This window comes from Misgurnus anguillicaudatus, unplaced genomic scaffold, assembly GCF_027580225.2.
Source record: "Misgurnus anguillicaudatus unplaced genomic scaffold, ASM2758022v2 HiC_scaffold_32, whole genome shotgun sequence".
NCBI lineage: Eukaryota > Metazoa > Chordata > Actinopteri > Cypriniformes > Cobitidae > Misgurnus > Misgurnus anguillicaudatus.
The window spans coordinates 1,619,440-1,642,161 of record NW_027395282.1 but is presented as its reverse complement, the minus strand read 5'-3'; the positions used below and the strand labels follow the sequence as shown (position 1 = coordinate 1,642,161).

The window sequence follows — 22,722 nt, the reverse complement described above, 5'->3', positions numbered from 1 at the left end:
CAAATTCTGCTGATTTTACATTTCCCAAAGGAATTATAATTTTTTAAAGACCCCATGAAATCATAATAATGTTTTGTGGCTGATAGTATGTTTGTACGATTTGAGGTCATCTGGATTCAGAAAATATATAGAATTATTGTAATTATTATTATCATTATTATCATTTTATTATTATAAAAGTAATAATAATAAAAATAATAATAATAATTATTATTATTAGTATTATCATCATTATTGTCATTTTATTATTATTATTATTATTATTATTATTATTATTATTATTATTAGTAGTAGTAGTAGTAGTGGTAGTAGTAGTAGTAGTAGTAGTAGTAGTAGTAGTAGTATTTTACTTATTATTATTATTATTATTATTATTATTATTATTATTATTATTGTTATTGTTATTGTTATCATTATTCTTCTTCTTCTTCTTATTATTATTATTATCATCATCATCATCATTATTGTTATTTGTATTATTATTATTATCATCATCATCATCATCCTCATCATTGTTATTTGTATTATTATTATTATTATTATTATTATTATTGTCATTATTATTATTATTATTATTATTATTATTATCGTTGTCATCATTATTATTATTATTATTATTATTATTATTATTATTATTATTATTATTATTATTATTATTATTATTATTATTATTATTATTATCGTTGCTATTATTATTATTAGTAACAGTATTATCAGTATTATTAGTATTATTAGTATTATTATTTTACTTAATAATAATAATAATAATAATAATAATAATAATAATAATAATAATAATAATAATAATAATAATAATAATAATATCATCATCATCATCATCATCATTATTGTTATTTGTATTATTCTTATTATTATTATTATTATTATTATCATTATCATCATCATCATCATCATCATCATCATCATTATTATTGTTATTTGTATTATTATTATTACTATTATTATCATCGTCATAATCATCATCATCATTATCATTGTTATTATTATTATTGTCATTATTGTTACTTTTTATTATCATTTTTTTTAAGGGACCATGTGTACAATTTTAACACAAATGTTTTATTTCAATTTTCCAAATTTTATTCACAGTACTGTGAGGAATTACAATATTTACATTATTATATAATGAAAGAAACCATTTCATGTGGCCTATCAGCTGAAATGATTAAGTGATTTCCAATGGTCTCATTGTAAATAAATAAAAAGACTATGACTGTAATGCATATTTGTTTAATGCAATGTTAATGCTGTATAATACAGTAAATACTACCAGCGACTTATAGACAGCACAGCCAATATGCTCCATATACTGCATCTATTTAAGTCTCAGTTTGGCCAAAATATGACCAAAATCTCTCTCTGTCTCTCTCTGTGTGTCTTTTTCTGGACGGATAGCACCTATCCAGCAGACACAGTGTCCAGCAGAGCACATCCCAGGTATGTGTGTCATTTTTGGTAGCATTTGATTTGTCAGAAACATTAAAAAGTCTTTGACATGTTAACACACGCAGATTTATGTATAGGTCACACTTAACCATAGGCTAAAATGTGACGGCTCATCTGAACACCTTGTTCACTTTGTGTTAGTCATGACCTTTTACACTTACACACATGTAGAAACACTCATACTTCTGTTACTGTATGTTTAACATGTGGGATTGAATATGGAGCAGGAAAATATTCTGTATGCTTGAATATGCATGCTTAATAAAATCATTTATATTTGAGGTCTATTATTGGATTTCCTAATAGAGAAATTGAATTTGGTTGAATTATGTTGCTGTTGTGTTATGTTGATGATATGTTGATATACTGCAGATTTTTGTTGATTTTATGTTAAGTTGTTCTGTTGTGTTTTGGTTTTTATGTTGATGTTATGTTGGTGTTATTTAGGTGTTTTGTTATTTATGCCATGTGTCGTGTTTTCAGGATGGTGGAAGACAGAGACACGGCGACTCGTGTCGGATGCCTGTGCCGCACCATCTTTTAGTCAACCTGAAGAGCTTCACGTACAACACCATTGGTGAAGACACAGACATTTTCTTCTCTCTGTATGACCTGAGAGAGGGCAAACAAATCAGGTCAGGATACTTTCTTCAATAATTATTTTGCAGAACCTCTGTATTAATATGAAAACATCTCATTTCATAAGTAAAAGACCAAGATCATTTTTAACTCATTTCCCGCCATGCAGCCTTTTTTTTTAAAGTTGCCTGTTCACAAAACTCACAAAATGCCTTCCAGGAACATTTTCTTCTAAAAATATAAAAAGTTTTATCATATCTTCATTTGTTCTCTTTTTATAACCTCTTAACTCTTTCCCCGCCATTGACGAGTAATTTTATTAATCTTGTCAATTAAGAGAAAACATTTGCATGAAAAAACATATTCCTGATAAGTTTTTATATTAATCTGTAATACCACGATTATCCCCTAGATGGTGCACTTAATTAAAAAAAAACTGAAGCAAAAAAATATTTACTAATTTTAAACTCTGTGTATGTTTTGATAATCATTTTGAATCGTATTTCTAACAAAACTAACAAAAATGCATTTATTTCAGCTTTTTGCTAATTTTTTTATAAAAAAAATACCCATAATTAAGAGTTTATAAGCAGAGAAAAAATATAGATAGGTTTCATAAAAAATACTAAATCTTTAGCAAAAAGCTAAAAAAATTGCATTTTTGTAAAGAAATTTTGTTAGAGATGAGATTTAGAACGACTATAAAAACATACACCGGATTTAAAATGTTGTTAAATTAGTTTTTGCTTCAGTTTTTTATAAATTGGGTAAGATAAAGTGTTATTTGCAGGGAAATGTTTTCTCTTAATTGACGATATAACTCGTCAATGGTGGGGAAAGAGTTAAAACATCAAAGTCTTGGAAATGGGAGCTTGCACAAATACTGCCTGCGTACAATGGCCAAATTTGGTACATTTCTGCAAAATGACAACCAGAACTAATGATAAGAGACCTTGATAAGGGATTTTTTATAACATCTGTTCCATGTATGCTGTTGAAACAAAGGTTAAGGGGGCTACAGAAACCAGAGACCCCCATTTACTTTCATAGGCTGAGGTGTGTCTCAGGGTCGATTGCTTAGGGCAATAATGTGGAGAAGTACAATGAAAATAGGCTGTGCACTTTTTGAATCAGTCCACTGCCTTTTTTTCTGTTTTTATTGCTGCATGACTCAATCTTTTCGTGCACCGTGAATGACATCTCATACCGTACTGCTTTTCTAAGCGACCAATAAAATTGGACAAACACGACCATATATTTTTAAAATAAAGAGATTTTAGTATTGCACCCTTTTGATCTACTAAGCAAGTTTTTTCAAAATATATAAAGATTGTTGCTGCTGAAATATAAAAAGCAGCAACTTAATATATGGATTTGCATAAACTGTGCTGTAAGTATTCGAGTAGTTGCAAACTCTTATGAAGAAGGTTCGTTTTCATCAACTAAACATGTTAAACTTAAAATTCTTTATTACAAAGCCACAGCTTGTTTTGTGTTTCCTCCGCAGTTCAATGCGTTAATCTTAAGAGAAATGAGGCCACTGCCAGCTTTCTCCTTCGGGAGTGTTTAAATAGTAATTTATACACCTCATTAATTAAATTAGAGAAGCCTTTGTAAGTCGCTGTGAGACGGCGATGATGGCTTTAATGTTTCTGTTTGAAGCGTTTCGTGCTTTTATTGAATCCTGTAAAAGAGAAACATCCGAAAACAGAGCCGTAATTGGAAAGCGCAATGTCATCAGTTTATCATTTTACCATTTTATATAGTTTGTGTCGAAAGATTTCCAAAAACCACCAGGAAAAGACAAACAGGATTATCGATCAATTTAAAGATGCACATTTTAGCTTAAACACTGTAACTTTTTACTTTTAACAATGCATTTTAACATCGCTTGCTGTAATTTTCTTTTATTGTCGCATTAAGATTTAAATATCTGTCTATTTGGCTATTTAAAGGGGACATTTCACAAGACTTTTTAAGATGTTAAATGAATTCCTGCTGTCCCCAGTGTACGTATGTGAAGTTTTAGCTTAAATATCATATTAGATAATTCATTATTACATGTTAAAATTGCTACTTTGTAGAAAAATATGCCGTTTTGGGGTGTGTCCCTTTAAATGCAAATGAGCTGATCTCTGCACTAAATGGCAGTGCTGTGGTTGGATAGTGCAGATTAAGGGGCGGTATTATCACCTTCTGACATCACAAGGGGAGCCAAATTTCAATGAGCTATTTTTTCACATGCTTGCAGATAATGATTTACCAAAACTAAGTTACTGGGTTGATCTTTTTCACATTTGGTAGTTTGATAGAAGTAGGGCTGTCACAAAGATTAAATAATCGTCTCATCGCAATTGTTTGACATCATCGCGATGATTTCAGATCACCACAATGATTGCACATCTCTCTAAAAACACAAGGGGGAGCTGCAGAGCCTGTATAAACGAGACAGCATTAGATTACTTTTAAAAATGTATTATATGTATATTTACTGCCAGATAAACTTTGCAAAAGATTTAATTTAAATAATCACAACAATATGTGAAAATTATTTCACAAGCAAAAAAAATTTGTATGTATGATACAAATTTCGTAATTGTGACAGCCATAGATAGAAGCACTGGGGACCCAATCATAGCACTTAAACATGAAAAATGTCAGATTTTTATCATATCTCTTTGCTCGGTTTTCAAATACTGGTTTTCAGACAACCTATTAACTTGTCAATTTTGGCAATCTAAGTTATTGTAGGTGTATATAATTCAGTATGTACAGTACATCCCTAAAAATTTAGATTAATGTCTTTATAAAAACACAAGTGTTTACTTTTCATATACTCTAAAACAAAGTAAAAAACACAAAAACTGTACCTATTTATGTTTCGTTGTTAGACCATCCAAGTACGGATTTCCACGACACGGCTCGAGCTGACATCTGTTGCTATAGAAACTTTCTCAGGCATCACGACTGCTATTCGCAAGTGTCTACTGTATTTGGCACCATGACTAACTCATAATCTCGTAATCATAAACTTTTGTGGTTACAAAAATGTCTGAAACCCTACTGAAACTTTATTCATATAATATGTGTCATTCAGGGCTGTACAAAATTGAAGAAAATTTCAATATGCAATACTGTAACCTGCTTAATGGTGTGATATACAATATGCTATATGTTGGGGTTAAATTGGAATTTGACAGGCGAGGGAACTCTTTAAATAAATCTGGGGCAGAAAGTCAGCAGAGGTTCATATCCGACTAATATCAGAGTAAAGGCTCCCAACAAAACTACAATGTATCTCGTACATCAGATTATTATAAAAGTTTGTTATGTGGACATAGTAAACTTATCTACCCTCATATTAAATAACTGTACAATATAGTAATGCTTAACGGGTTACAGTATGGGTTTTAAGTCACAAATCGAATCAGTTTCAGATCAGCAAAAATAAAAAAAGGGCTGGTGGAAAATAAAATACGAACACATCAAGTAATTTCAAGCATAGGAAAATAGAAAAGAAAAAACTTACAAATAATGTAACGTCTACATTAGTGTTTAGCTATAGAAGTAGAATCAATTTGTCTTTATTTTATAAATTAAATATATATATTTTTATAATCAAAGTGATTTTGCTTGACCAACATAACACAAACATAATCTCTTTGAGACCAGATAAGCACAGACCTAGATAATTCATCTTCATTGACTATTTAGTTATTGCATACCATTGCAATATGCATATTCCGCTATGACAATTTGCAGTATTCCTCTGGTTTCGATATATACTGTATCTCACAGCCTTATGTCGCTTTTCGATTGCATAGTACCCAACAGTTTGGTTAGGGTCAGGTCGGGTCAGCTCACCTCACTTTGGCTTGGTTAACTTTTCCATTGAGTTTTGTAAACCTTCGGGGTGGGAGGGACATCATCTAGTGAAAGCGTCGTTGTGCATTCCCATACATTTATTTATTTCTCAGTCCGCTGAGCCTCATTTAAGTTGCATTTAAACATATATGCGGACGTGCGCATCACGAATGTGCCGCCACAAACTGCAAGTTTGGAAAAACTGTCATGGTGTTCCTAATTCTCAAACTGTGGATGTTTTTCATCACTAAAAAGGTAAAGCTAATCTTTTACATTATAGCGGTGATGCTATTTTCTCAGACCAATCATTAATCTACAGTGTTTTCGTGTCACATTTTGGTATCAGCTTGGGTCCTTGAAACCCTGACCGAGGTAATACTAAAAAAAGTATCGGGTGCTATGTACTGCACCCAGTGGAAAAGCCCCCAAGAGTAAGCTGACCCGACCCGACCTAAACCAAACCGTGTGGTACTATGCAATGGAAAAGCGCCATTAGTGTAATAAAAACTCTTCTGGGGGTAGACCCCAGACCCTAACAAACCTTGTTTGCTTACTATTATTTGATCATACACTAGGAGCAGTTCTGCACTCCGGCTCACCTGATAAAAATCAAAGCGGTCTGTAATAGGTTATCATTGAAACATGTATGTATCTCATGGTCTGCAGAAACAGCTAGAGCGTTGTCTTTGTTCTGAAGGGAGAACGTTCCCATGAGATATCGACACTGTGCCGATCAGTCTCACCATGGAGACAGGAAAGTTTCTTCTACTTTATAAAGTTCTCATTTCCTCTGAGATCTTTCATGGCATGTATATGGCTCTGCTTTGACTGAGGAAAGAATACATGACTAACACGACACACAAATCGATGCAATGCTTTTTAGGTTAAACAATTTTAGGCCTTTCTGTTTAATTTTTGGAATCTATATAATTAAACATCTCTAGTCTTACTGTGAATGAGACATTGTGGTACACACTGTAAAAATGGCTGGGTTATTTTTGACCCATGTTGAGTAAATATTGGACAGAACACACAGTCGGGTTTTATCCAAATTTTTCCAAAGCTGGGTAGTTTTAACCAAACTGGTTAAACTTTTTTTAATGGCCGATGCCGATATCGATATTAAGAACGCTGTATGGCCGATATGATGCTGATATAACACAAATGTTATTACAGTAAATATGAGACAAACAGAAAAGTTGTGAAACTATAAAAAAAAGAGTTTGTTATGCATACACTAGGGGTGTGACGAAATCTCGCGAGATTAAATATGTATCGCGAAATTAAATATGTCACAAGATTTCTCGGGCAGGTGAAATGCTGGCCGTTTCTCAAACAAAAGGCTGCATCCTTTGGAGGTCGCATTTGTAGACTGCATACTTCATAAAGATTACAGAATATTAACAATTATAAAGTTTACTATTATATTAAGTTAATCGTATATTGTTGTAATATGCTTATGACTTGCGAATGTAATGCTCAGTTAACTGAAATTAACCAGGCTTGATGACATATGCAGCCTGCATATGCAACCTTCGGAGGATGCAGCTTTTCTTGAGAAACGGTCACTGTCAGCATAAAGTTAAGTTTCTGGATAAACCTCTTCCAGTGCAGTGTGCATGCATTATATTCAGTCTTTTACTGCATGTGCTTTTTTGTTTGGGCTTCCAATAATGTTCGCTTACGTGTTGCGATTGTCTGTTGATCAGTGTCAGAAGTGTCTTTTATACTAGATTAAACCCTCACTCAGAGTTTACACGATTTTATTTTTGCATGTTCTTGATCAAGAATAAAAGTGGCTATATCATTTCTGTTGTAACAAATTGGACAAATATTAAATATTTAAATGGATTTAAACGTTGTTTGGATAAAAGTAAGCGGCTAAAGTTTAGATTATAAAGTAACAGAAGTGGGTTCGTTAGCGCCCCCTGCAGGCATTTCTTATAACACATAATGCTGGTTTTTATTACAAAGGGTACTTATTACTGTGTTTACTTGTTTTGATACTTAATTTGAACAAATGATTATTGCATCGTCATTATTATGTAATTTTAAAGGTTATTGCTCAATTGGGTCTATTTTTATTACCAAAAATATCAAAATACTTCATTGTCAATTAGCAAAATAATTGTTAGGGACAGTCCTTGATTAGTTAAAACATTTAAAAATAAAGTGATTTTAGTTTCCCATTCATTTATTTTATCATTAGGGATTTCTTAAAAAATTAAAAAATCTTGTCTCGTCTCGTGAACCCAATCTCGTGTCTCGTCTCGTCTCGTAGATTAAATGTCTCATCACAGCCCTAGCATACACTGAAAAAAATTATTCATTCAATTTACTCGATTTTTTTAAGGTAAGTGGTTATAATCAATTTATTTAAGCTACATTTAAACAAAAGTTTTTTGTTTTGTTTTGTATTTCAAATTTATTTATTTTTTAATTTAGCTTAAATAAAGTGATTGCAACAACTTACCTTAAAAAATTGAGTAAATTAAATTAATCATTTTTTTATGTAACATTTATAAATATACCCTTTTGAAGTACTCAAAACTATTTACAAGACATAATTATTGGCAAATTGAAAAGATTTATTGGCTAATGCCAATAATATAAAAAAGGCAAATATCGGCCTCTGCGATATATTGTTTTATCACTAATTATTATAACCCATGGTTGCATAACAACAACCCAACATTGGGTAATTTTTAACCCAGCATGTGTTTTGTCCAATATTTACCCAAGATGGGTCAAAAATAACCCAGACATTTTTTAAGTGCTTTATTTTAAGCAAAATATAACTTGACATTTCTGCTGATGTCACCACTCTCATTTAGCTCCGCCCCTGCAATCACTTCCCTCCATTCTGATATAATGCCCACTTTTCACATTCCAAACCCATTTCTGATGTATAAATTAAACCCTGCCCACATTTTTCGTCCATAGAAAAAAACAATAGTTGTGATATGAAAATATATAATAATAGTTTATGAATGAGGTTTTTATTTGTTTTGTTATTAAATTTAGCAGAATCTAACCTGATAATTGTTCGCTTTCCCAGTGGTTTCATTCAGGTTTATTTTTTAAAGATGTTTTATTTCTCTGTATTATATGGACCGTGTCGTGATTTCAAACCTGAAAGAAATATACCAGAATACTTCATATTATATAAATTGCAACAACCGAAGAAAGCTGGCCAAGATGATTATTCAACAAAGCACCCACAGAGCCCCCCCTCCCTCCCTCTCTCTCTCTCTCTCTCTCTCTCTCTTTCTCTCTCTCTCTCTCTCTCTCTCTGTCTCTCTCTCTCTCTTTCTCTCTATCTATCTATCTCTCTCTCTCTCTCTCTCTCTCCACCCACTCCTCACGGCTTTAGCTTTGACAGGCTGATAATGGTGCTTCTGCCTCCTTCTCAAAAGCTGTCTGACCCTGGAGTGGGCCACAGGTTTCATCCAAATTTATACCATTCCTGCTCAAATTTTTTCAGTTGTAAGGAACTTTCTAGATGGTTCGACTTTTGTTATTGTTGTATGAAAACCAAGCATCATGCACAGATGAATATATGTTGGATATTAAGACAATAAGGACCATATTTGCTATTGTAATCTCTTTAATATGTCATCCCCAAATGTTTTGTACCTTATTTCCTTATTTCAGTCTGCCACTTCTCCAAGTATGTCCTCATATCATGATGCACATATATGAGCACACTCCTAACAAATCTGGTCCTGATGGGAATATTATATGGTTGCTTTTGCAATGTGCCTGATTTCATGCCTTATGCATGTTTTCTTCCTCCAAATTTTAATTGTCATCATTTTCTTCTTGCATATGCTTTTATGTAGATTTTATGTAACATGTACGCAGACAACAAAATCAACAACATTAACAGCATAATAAAGTTGGCAAACAGCAAAACAATCATCCTAGAATGGTAATTGCTTAATTTATTCATGCTGCAATGCATGCTGGGAGCTCATAAAGATTTAAAAACCAACACTGTTGTTCTGAATAAAATTGCACCTAAATCTGTTTACCTGTATTGGTATGAAGGAAAACATGATTATATGAACTAAACATTAATGGTTAATCGGTTTATGTTATTTTAATTTTCATTAACAAAAGCATTCAGTGTTTATGACAGGGCAGTAGGCACTGAGGGGGACATATTCATTTTTAAGATACATACATATAGTCCTAAATGTTTGGGTCCCCAATGTTTGAGATGTGGTTTCGCTCTTGGTTTATGATAAAATGGTTGTGCATTAAAATGCACAAGAGCCGTGCGTCTCCAATCAAACAGAGATTCATAATTTAGCCCTTCAATATTTGCACTTGTTAATTGTATTACACCACCAGTAGTTCATTTCCTCTCCTAAAACCCTTGTACTTTGCAATCCCGGATCTGTTTTGGTAAGTTTGAAAGACCATACATCAACCTAATATCATCTTTCACACACTCCAGACGTTAAGTATGTTATTATCATGTGCGCTATGAGATGGCAATTGCTACACAATAGGATTCAAACAATCGTCCCCAAGTCATTTTAATGGGATAAAACTGGTGAAATAATAGCGCTGCTTATATAAGAAGATTTTAATGAATACTTACTGTCACCAGAAGACAATACTGTCTCTTACAGGGAACTGGGATGGTTGGTATCAGCAGAGCAGTTTTCTCAGCAGCATTTAATGTGAACGTGTAAAATGTACACGTGACAGTAGAGATTCACTTCGATTCATTTTTTTCCTTACATTTTTTAAGCACACTCAAATAAAAGTCATAAAATTTCAGCCAGTCTCACGAAATATCGTTATATAGTCATGTAATTTTTTATTCTTTTTTTAATAAAATTATCACGAATTTCCGTGTTTATCCGTGATCGTATAACGAATTCCTGTTTTCGTATGATTATCATGTATTGGTTACTCAACTGTTTTGTCGTATTTTCTTACCATTGTCACTTCGGTTTATGGTTAGATTTACATAAAATTACATCTCTACCCAAACCCAACTCTAACCCAAACGCCAGGCGACATATAAAAAAATAAATCAGAAAAAATAGTATAAACCAATATATAAAGTGACATGCACAAACCGAATCGACAATAGTTTAAAAATAGGAAAAAACAGTTGAGTAACCAATATGTGATAATCACACGAAAACAGAAATGCGTTATACCATCTCGGAAAAAAAACGCGGAAATTTGTGATAATATCACGAAAAAAGAATCAAAAAATTATTTGACTATATCACGAAAAAACCCTGTGAGACCGGGTAGAAAATTTTGACCAGTGGCCATCTTAAGTTGAAACTTAATGCGTTAACATAAATTTGTTAAAAAAAGTTGTTTTTGACTTTGTGTATGCCATATCTATTTTACAGTGAACTTAAGGTATGGATGTGGTTATTTAGTTTAGTTTTTTAATATTAACTCATTCCCCGCCAGCCTTTTTTTTGAAAGTTGCCCACCAGCATTTTTTGTGATTTTCACAAAAGTTTCCAAAAAAAAACTTCCAGAAAAATGTTCTTGTAAAAATATATAAACATACAAATATATCAAATGAAAGAACAGACCCTCTGCTTTCAAACAAACAAACAAAACGGAGAAAACTGCTTTATCCTATCTATATTTTTTTCTCTGTTTATAAACTCTTAAATATGGGTATTTTTAGAGATACGATTCAGAACGATTATCAAAACAAAAACACAGTGTAAAATTAATAAAGAATTTTTTGCTTCAGTTTTTTATAAATTAGGGAAGTGGCCATCTAGTGGATTATCGCGGTATTACAGATTAACATAAAAACTCATCAGTAACACTTTTTTTAATGCAAATGTTAAATGACGAGATAACTCGTCAACAGTGTTGAGTGTAACTAGTTACTAAGTAATTAGTTACTATAATTTAATGACTTTTCCCTTGAAAAAGTAAAGTAAGGGATTACTCTTATTTTTCTTGTAATCTAATTACAGTTACTTCTGATGTAACTTAATACTGTGTATGGACTGTAAAACAATTATGTATACTAAAATACTATAGTGGATTTAACATGGTTTTAGTTTACAATTCTCACTAATAACTGGTTTATTATTATTAGCATTAATATTAATGAGATTTTGGCTGTTTATTAATACTTAATAGCACATATTAATGCCTGATTCTGCAAAACCTTATTCTACATCCTTAACCCTCCCCATTTCTACCAATACTTAAAATTAATTTTCTTTTCACACCTCGCAACACAGCTCATGTCATACTATAAGCACTATTGCAGTAGGAGCGAGTCTGTTGATGTAATCGCACATGTGGCGTCCCAGACTCCATTAGTCTGATTTGGAGCAGACAGGAAGTGTGCAGCTCCGTTTCCTGTGATCCGATTACAGCCCATTCCACTCATTCATCTCTACCTCCACACTTGAAAACAAGAGAGAAGAACAACATTATCTGTTCAAAGCACAGTTCCCTGCCATCATCTTCCTTGCATGGGATCTGGAATATTTGTTTTAATTTGTTGTCATTAAACGTAACAGCGGCCTGGAGGTTAAAGAACATTTATATTAAAATTCTTCCACTTATGGACTTCCTTATGAAATATGTAAGGAATAATTGACGACGGGCCATTGAATTATAGTTACACCGCGGGTGTGCATTATTTTCAAATAATTCAAAGGACCGGAGTCAATTATTCCTCTTATACCACGGTTACCACAAACATTGCTCTGGTGCCTATTTTTAAAACATTTGACAAGTTAGGTGTGCGGTTATCAGACATTAATGCATACCCACGGAACATTTCTCAGCCAATCAGAATACAGCATTCAACAGACCCGTGGTATAAATTTAATGAATACAGTGTAAAATGCTAATATTAAGTCACTAAATGATGCTCGATGACTCTAACGTGGAAAAGATTTCATTGTAGGTCTGTTCTGATAGGGTCATAGGGTTTTTAGAGCTGACGCATATAATTTTATGTTAAACATTTAATACATTGAGTATTTGAGTTTGTAAAGATAAACACAGTTTCATATACCTTTCAGACATGACTGCAAGTACATTAAACCATCTATACATGTGGAGTCAATTTAACCTACTTTGATAAGTTGACAAAACTTAAAAAAGCATGTTGAAATTGTTTTACTTAATTTGTTAAGTTAAAGTAACATAAAGATGTTGATCTGCAGTGCTTTCAAATTATTTTTGAGATAGTTTTTGTATGATAAATTCACTTTGGTGCCGTGTTGTTGGGTCATTAACTCATTCCCCGTCAGCATTTTTTTCACAAAGGTATTACCCTCTGCTTTCAAACAAACAAAACTGAAAAAATCCTATCATCATTTGTACTCTTTTATAACCTCTTAAATATGTGTAGGTTTCTTCAAAAATACAAAATTTTGTGCAAAAAGCTGAAATAATAGCTTTTTTGTAAAAGTGATCAAATTTAGAATGATTGTCAAAACACACACGGAGTTTAAAACGTTTTTAAATTAGTTTTTGCTTTAGTTTTTTTTTATAAAATGGGTAAGAGCGCCATCTATTGGATAATACAGATTACCGTAAAAACTTGTCAGGAAAGCGTCGTTCACTGAAAAAAAAAGATTTATTCAATTTACTAAATTTTTTAAGGTAAGTGGTCGCAATCAATTTATTTAAGCTACATTTAAACAAACAAACAAATAAACTGTAAAACAAAACAAAAGACTTGTGTTGAAATATAGCCTAACTCATTCACCACCATTGACGAGTTATCTCGTCACTTATGACTTAATATTTAACTAATAAATATGCCTTTCTGGACGAATTTCAAAGTGAAAGTGTAATACCGCCAAACCGAATTTATCAAAAACGGAAGTTAAAAAGATTTCAAGATTTATTTTAACTGCCTTTATGTTTGATAGTCATTCTGAGTCTGATCTCTAACATAAATTCCTTCACAAAAACACAATTTTTTAAGCTTTTTGCTCAAAATGTTGTATTTTTGAAGAGAAATATCCATATTTCAGTGGTTAAATTAAGTGGAAAAAGTAAATATATAATAAAACGTTTTTTTCCCATTTTGTTTGTTTGTTTGTTTATTGTTTGTTTGAAAGCAGAGGGTGTGTTCTTTAATTTGATATAATTTGTATGTTTATATATTTATAGAAAATAATTTTTCCTGCAAGGAATTTTGTGAAACTTTTGTTAAAATCACAAAAATGCAGGTGGGCAACTTTTCTCAAAAAGGCTGGTGGTGAATGAGTTAAATAAATTGATTGCAACAACTTACCTTAACAAAAATTGAGTAAATTGAATGAATCGTTTTTTTCAGTGTTGGCAGCGAAATGTTTTTTCTAGAATTGACGAGATAATTCGTCAATGGCGGGGAAAGAGTTAAGTTATGGTTTTCCTAACTGAACTTATTCAATAAATACTCGCTCATGAAAACTTTATTCTCTCTCTCTTCAGTGAGAAGTTCATGGTGAGACTTAACAAAAACGGCGGGCCGAAAAATCCAGAAAAAGTTGACCGTCTTTGTGCATTGTTTACGGTGAGAACACAATTCATAAGCTCTTGTTATTGTTTAGGATTGTAAAAAACATGCTTTCAAATGGGAATTAGCACAAAGTAATCTTTTACCCAGAAGAAATGGTTTTTAATACTTCAGAAAATGTTATGAAGGGCTCAGTTATGTCTAATGTTAAGATCATCTTTTTGCAGATATTTCTAGAAATAGACACAGATTGCTTATATATTGCAGGCATATATAGCAATACTTCACAGTTGACATGGATAGCTCATATAGTTTGTTCTTTAAGAAATGTCTTAACAGAAAGCAGTAATTCCAAAAGTCCTCATTAGCTTTCTAGAAGAAACAATTAAGATTTAAAACTTCATTTCTTTCCTATCAAACATCTGTCAGAGTTTGACCTAACTCATTTGCTTTTCTCATTTTCCGAAACAGGATCTAAGCAACAAGGACATGAAGCGAGATCTGTATATTGTGTCACAGGTCATTAGGACGGGTGAGTATCACGTTGCATGTAGCTTCTCTCTCCTTCCCACAATCCCTCGCTCGATCCATTTTCTTTATTTTGAGCCAAATGTGGCCATGAGGCATAGCATTTCCCCCGCTGCAACAATACATCTCGAGAGCTGTTACGTAAGCACAGGATTGCGTGCTCCTTTACTTTATAGAGACAGGCATGAATAGTGGAAGACATCATGTGACACTTCCCCAAATGAAAGGAAACTTTCTGGCTGTGTATAGCCCAGTCTCAAAATAGAAATCATCTCTCTATTTACATTTATCGCCATTTTGTAAATCGCAAGGGACGTAAAATATAGAAGTAACGTATGTACAGTATAAATATAGTCAGATATTTGCTGTGACGGTAATTGCATAAATGACGTCTCTTTGTGCGACTGCTGTTAACTTTTGGCACAATTGTTGCACCACTAGTGGTACCAAATGGAATTGCAGTTTGTTTATTCACTGTAAAATAGATTTGTTGTTTTAACTTTAAGTTTTCATGTTGCCTTGAATTATTTAAAAATTTTAACTTAGTTAAAATTACATTTTAAAATAATGTTAAGTCAACTAATATTTTAAGTTAAATTAACTCAAAGGCAGCACAAACACTAACTTTTTAAATTGAAATTCCTGTTTTACAGAGTTTGTAATAATTTAATTTGATGTTATCATTTTTATTTTAGCATTTTATTTTCAATTTCGTGACATATTTTGTGATATTATTTTATAATTTAATTAATTAATTTAAAATTGGCAGAAATAACCTTTCATATCAACCAACAGAATCTGTATAAAAAATGCATTTTTTCTGGTTCCACAAATGGACCAGAAAGTAAACACTGTGGCTTTCAAATGTACATAACATAACGTACTTTAACAGTAACCAATATACAGTATCTGTATAGTTCATAGCAAGTGCATATTCAATTCAATTTTATTTATATAGCACTTCTTACAATTGTTTAATTGTTTCAAAGCAGCTTTACATTAATAGATGCAGAAAAAAACACAGAAAAATTAAACATAAAATAAAACATAAGCAGCAGAATACAGCAGTTAAGATTAACCATACTAGTGAGCGTAGTAAAAAATGTAACGCATATAAGAGGGTGCTAAGTTAAGCCAATGTCAGCAGACTCCCCAGGGGTTGAAAAAAACCTCCTAGGAGAAAAACCCTGTGGGGAAAAGTCCTAGGAGAGGAAAAAACCCTTAGAGCCAGTCATAGCTTATTCTATAGAGGATATATTGTATAATAGGTATGATTTTTACAATTTTACGGGGATTAAAACATAACATATATGTATGTATACACGGATAAGTAGATTATGACATTATTCACACAATGATTTTTGTTGTACAGGGCGGATGTTGCTCAACGACTCAAAGAAAGGCCCTCCTCATGTCCAGTACCGCCGACCGTACGGATGTGCCGTGTTAGCCATGAGCGACATCCTTCAGACCATCTCTGAACTCAAAGAAGAAAAAGACTTTGTGCTCAAAGTTTACACGTAAGTCTCTAAGCACTTCAGATTCATTAGTCTGTATGATTGATCCATGATTGTCATGAATTGTACATTAGACCCTACATGCATGATAAATTGCTACTTGGTTTATCGAATCCACAGTCTTGACAAAGCACTTGAGTTGATGGATAAAACTGCTTAATAATATATTAACCTCTCTGTTCTAACTATTAGCGGACTGGGAATTATTATAGAGTCGCTTGTTTGAGCTGAACATGCTGTAGACAAAAATTCATGTAAAATTCATGGAAATTATACCTCCCTCATTCAAATCAGATTTTTTTACCATGAATGACAAGATGCTTTCTCCAACATTGATCTTTAAAATTTCTGTTTTAAAGACACAAATATTCTCAACCTTACAGGGAAACTAACCAAAAGAGCCACAATTATAGTAAGAAAACAACTCTGGTTCTGAACCTAGTGAGCCGTCTGCCTAAAATGAATTTTAAAGTGTCATAAGGTGGGTTTTTATCGTACCGAGCCCCTAAGGTGACATTGGAGTAAAAAAATCAAAAGTTTAGTTTCATGGGCTCACCTGAAACTTTCGCATGCTCACTTTTTCTTGGGTACGCGATAGTTTCACGTGCGCCCGCGATAGTTTCACGCGATAGTTTCATGTGCACACGCGAAACTAAACTTCATTTTTACTCCATGTTCCCTTAGGGGCTCCTTATTATCGAAACGTGAAGGGAATCTTTTCAAAAATTTGCAAAATACAAAAACAAATGCGAGTTAGGTGCGTTTCCATCAAGTTGTTTAAACGAATGACGGTGGGATTGGTAATTTAGTGACCAACAGTAAATAATACAAGGCACGCTTAGAAAATGGGGACAGGACTGTATTTAGTTACGATTAAAAAAAAATTTTTTACCAGCAGTTAAGACGACATCAGCTGATACAGCTAGACGATCAGTAACGTGGGTTTAATGTTCGCTATGTCAGAATTTATTTGGCCAATGCGTTTCCATCTTCCATTATTAACTCTTTTTCGCAAAGTCAAAAATCACCTTAAGCGAGTGAACGTAAAAACGTTTTTGTGATATTAAGGGATTTTTTTCCCGAGATTCACTTCGTATGCAATACTTCAAAATTTGGCCAAACTGTAAGAAAGTATTGTGTATGTGTGTACTCGTGGTTAATGCAATCCCATAATGCATTGCAACATCTGTGAAAAATAAATAAAGTTAATAGAAAGGTTGATTATAAATATTCTCACATTTCATTAAATACTGCAAGTGTTCAATTGTAAATGCATAATTTACTTAATATTTTTATATGCTATGAAGATTTTTGTTTATTACTGTATAGTATTTTGCCATTAGCTTAGCCAAAGGCTAACATCAAACCAAAGTTACTTTAAGAAAGTGATGTTCGCAACACCTCCTGGCAGTTATTCCAGTCATGCAAGACTAAAGACATATCTACTCGAGTGATATCTCTAAAATCACGTCCTAAAATCATATTTCTGTTAAAGGTGCAGTGTGTAAATTTTAGCGGCATCTAGTGGTGAGGTTGTGTATTGCAACCAACGGCTCAGTCGACTGCTCACCCCTTACTTTTGAAACACATAGAGAAGCTACTGTAACCACCACTGGACAAACATGTCATCATCAAAGACAACTTAGTAATAAAGTTTGTCCGTTAAGGGCTTCTGTAGAAACATGGCGGCACAAAATGGCGACTTCCATGTAAGGGGACCCTCGGTGTATGTAGATAAAAACGTCTCGTTCTAAGGTAATAAACACATAAGGGTTCATAATGAAAGGTCTTTATACACCTCTGATAATATTGTTTTGTATATTATTTTGCATTTCTGTCAAAAGATTCTTCTAAAAATTACACAATGCACCTTTAATTAAAAAACGACATTGACAATTAAAGCTCAAATTGTGCAAATAAACACCTTCACTTGAAGTCGTTTCAACTACTGCGCATGCACACGGGTTGGCAAGTGGCTTATGCAACTCAACAGAGCCGTTTGTAACAGAAAATCCACAACACACAGCAAAGTACTGTATCTAAAGTCTGTCCCCACACGGACCCGCTATCTCCATCACAGACTTTCATTACCTCTGTGTGCAGCCATGCAGTAAGCCCTCCTCTGTTTTATAGTCTGTGCAACTGACAGAACCGCTTACATGAGAGAAGAACTCCATAAAGGAAAAATACAAGTTATGTCTGTGTAAGAGAAAAAAGGAGAAAAAGGTTTAGAAACCTCAGCAATCATAATGGCACACAATCATGTTGTATTAAGCCATCAGTTTTTAGTAAAGTAAACAATCAGGGCTTTTCATTTGTTTTTCTTATGTTGATTTATTGCTTTGGTGAACCCTGGCTGCGCTCTGTCAGTAAAGATTATTTTTCTAACATTGTGTCTGATAGGATGTTGAAAGGAGATGAAATTAAACAATGCCGTCATTTCATTATTGCATTAATACAGGCCTCATGGAATGCAAAAGTCTTAACATATGGAGCTACCAATAGAGTGAGAAATTATATTTTTAAATATATTTCAAAATGTATGTACTATATAATATAATATAATATAATATAATATTTTGAAATATGTTTACAAAAATTAATTTTTTAACCAATTTATTTTTGTAAATTTTTTGTATATTTTGAAATATCCAATTTATATTCATGTTGCACTGGAAGAAAAACTTTGTATGTTACAAGCCTGTAAGCATAACAATTAAATGATAAATATTAAAATATATGTTCAACTGCAAAAAATATACTTTATTTTATATTTTATTAGTGCTGGTCAAAGATTAATCGCGATTAATCACTTACATAATAAAAGTGATTTTTTTGCATAGTATATGTGTGTGCACCATGTGTAATCAATATATTTATTTGAACACACACACACATACGTGTATACATTTCAGACATTTTTTAATTATATATACTTTTTTATTTATTAATTTCTTTATAATATATATATATATATATATATAATTCTTAAATACATCAGTGTGTGTGTATTAATATATATATATACATAATAATTACACATGGTAAACACAAATATACTATGCAAAAAAATCACTTTTATTTTGTATACGATTAGTTGCGATTAATCTTTGCCCAGCACTATATTTTATACATACTTAAACATTTTATACAAACTTTTATATTTTGGCCAGGAAAAATATATTTTGCCATATAAAATTAGTTTTAAAATTAGAACTGTATTTGTTACCCCTAAAATACATATTCAAATATATGTTAATAAATTAAGGTTAAATTTATACATTTATAAAGTTATATTTAATTAAGCAATTAAGCTTAATTACAAAATCTATTTAGCATAAAATATTTTTTTTGCCAAATGGGTATCAAGAGAATCTTTTCTATTTTTGGAGAAATCATGCATGCATGTATGTATGCAAGTATGAAGTATGCATTATGTGCACAAGTATGTACTGAATCATATGAGTCCTATATGTGCATTTATGTGTATGAAGGTATGCTAGTTATGTGGGGACATCTAGTGGAAGACTAGATAGTGAACATAATGCTATGGCAACCAAACCTGGCCGCAGTCCCCATTCAGCTACTGTATGCAGTTCAGTCAGTCAGCTTAGCTGTGAAATCTCCTTCATGTTCTGTAATTTAGCACTTTATGCATCAAGAATCTGTGAAAACAGAAAGATGGCTTTCCTCGCGTGTTTGGTGTAAAGCCGTTGCGACCCTGCGAGTGACAGACCAGAACCGCCCCTGATGCCCTTGGAACCAGTCGCTGCGACAGTTAACCAGATGGACTCTGCGGGAGTTTCCACAAAGCATCTGCCCGCTCACCCGCCGCTAAAACTAGCGTTAGCTCACTGAGATCCCTTTCAGCTTGGGTTTAGTCACGACTGGATCAGGCATTAACAACATCAGTTCCCCTCAGGCCAGAAAGCTGCCGTTCTCAAACCTCCATCAGATCGCCCGCAGCCATTTAGCAGGAATGGACCATATGGCTCTGTTCCTTTACCTGAAAGTGCCACAAATCTCTGATTTTAAGCTGATTTTCTTCTTAGGTGATGCTTGGTTGTACTTGTTTGCTAGTTTTTCCACATGATCAATACGTGACCCTGTCTGTGGAGCATTGATGTTTGACTTCAATCTTTGACATGACCTTACTCACTCAAAGATATCAAGGGTTATATTTTGGTTAGAAATCAAGGTTATATATTTCAAATCCGACTTTTCCCCAATAATTTGTTGAGCATCATTATGCTTGTATTGCTATGCTAGAGTATACCCACATTGGGTGTTGTGCCAAATGAATAAATCTCTTTGACTAGATAAAAGTTGAGATTTGTTTTGAAGATCAGTAATGCACATACTGACAGATTATATTTTTGACTTCCAGTAATGCACATCTGGGAATGACTGGAATACTGATACAAGCTTTATCTGATAATGTTGTCCCCGTCTCTCTTGTCTCACAGTTGTAACAATGAGAACGAGTGGTACCAGATCCACGAGAACATTATCCGCAAGTCCAGTACCAAATACACGGCGCCCAGCACTAACTACGGTAAGTGCACTTAAAACCTGCCATTAGTATTACGTGAATAACATCCAGCTTCACTGTAGTCCTCATAAAAGCCTGTGAATCATCTCATTTTGTTGGCGTTATGCTGAATTACTGTATTGATGTCTGGTGGTCTCCTAATGTCTTCAAATTCAAATAAAGTGTTCAAAACTCCCACAAAATATCTGCAAAATTAATTTCCAAATGTATCAATTCCCTTCAAAAGACGTATATTAACCCAAAAGCCATTTTGGGAATATCCCAAATATGTGCCATGTTTGAGTCAATGGAAAGGAATCCTGAAGGTGGCGTTCGGTGGCAATTGGCACATCAGCTGTTCAAATTAAGAGTTCATACGACCACCGAAGGGATAGCCTGAAAAAATTTGGATCGGGATGAACGGAAAACCCTTCCAGCTGGGAATCAGGGAAGCCAGGCAATCAGAATGACTGATTACAGCGGGCGGGCTGGCGTGTTCAATTTAATGAAGGATTGTTGCTAGTGGGGTGCCAGGCCATTAGCGGCATTGTAAACGCGAAACAATGTCTTGATTGAATTGAATTGTTGCAGTTACTGGCACCCTTTGGTACCTCACTGAAACATAGTCATATTTTCGTAAATAATAACAAGGTATTTGCAGATGTCTTAATAAAGTCATCTCACGTTTCTTCTCGTCGCGCAGGTCTGATCATCTCTCTGCAGTTGCTGCGAGGCGACATGGAGCAGGTACGCAGGGAAAACCCCATGATATTCAACCGCGGAGTGGCAGTCACACGCAAACTGGGCTTTCCTGATGTTATCATGCCAGGTAAGTCCTAAAGGACCTAATATGAACTCTTTGTTGCACCTGTGAGAGCTATTTTTCTGACAGTGTAAGATACTCTACTGTAGGTGTTTTTCTATGCAGTTGCTAGGGATGGTTGCCAGGTCTTTGCTTACTGGACCAAGTCTATAATAATCTATAGCTACTGTAAGTCTAGGGTTTTATTGCCCATCTGCTTGGTGACAGTGTGGTCATGGGCACATCTGCCCTTAACAAGAACAATAATGTGGGTATCATTATAAATGTAAGCATCTAAGGTTAAGTGGTTTGCTTGCATTAGTTCTGGACAGATAAGGTCACGATCATTGGCATTTTGAATCAGGCTTGTACCAACATGACCCACAGACTGCACTAACTGTCCCCTCCATGCCCCCTGTGAAATCAGCTGGACTCTTGCCACGTCAAAGCTGAATTACAAAATCTTTTTCCAGTGATTCAGTAGGCGTCTCTAAAGTGTTGTTTTGATCACGCTGTGTACGTAAAGAGTTTTTGACTCTTTGGACTCCAGAGTCAAATCCCACCAATCCTATTGTCAGTGTAATGCTGTACAATATCTCCTCTCTTCATCTGTAATGTCAAGCATCTGACTTGTAATCCCAATGCAGCCTTAGGTAGATTAATGGGTTCCATATTTGTTGTTAAAATTCGCCTCTGAGGTTCCCTGTTATTCCCAAGATGTTTAATGAAGGGTTGATCATCCGCATATCAAGCAGGCATGTAGTTTAACTATAATCACAGACAAGGCTCTGCTTCTTAACCTGATAAGGAACACTGTGCCGTACACGGCACACCCACCCCCCTCGAAAGTGAGGCTGCATAAACTTCATTGTAACTTTGAAGCATTAAATCTTCAAAATATACGTCATGCAGCACTTCGATTGAAAGCTTAGACTCTCAGGATTCCATAAAGCGCACATAC

The 22,722-nt window shown here is 33.5% G+C and overlaps 1 protein-coding gene across 3 annotated transcripts in view; it reads left to right on the top strand.

Annotated features, from left to right (window-relative positions):
• LOC141363104 (dedicator of cytokinesis protein 3-like) overlaps positions 1-22,722 on the top strand; it is a 200,840-nt gene that overhangs the window by 142,099 nt on the left and 36,019 nt on the right. For all 3 annotated transcript variants that reach the window (XM_073865640.1, XM_073865642.1, XM_073865641.1), the window contains exons 8-14: positions 1,417-1,458; positions 1,951-2,102; positions 14,359-14,440; positions 14,855-14,915; positions 16,284-16,431; positions 20,895-20,983; positions 21,663-21,788. In XM_073865640.1, the coding sequence (XP_073721741.1) occupies positions 1,417-1,458; positions 1,951-2,102; positions 14,359-14,440; positions 14,855-14,915; positions 16,284-16,431; positions 20,895-20,983; positions 21,663-21,788 (700 nt within the window). The remainder of the gene's footprint in view (positions 1-1,416; positions 1,459-1,950; positions 2,103-14,358; positions 14,441-14,854; positions 14,916-16,283; positions 16,432-20,894; positions 20,984-21,662; positions 21,789-22,722) is intronic.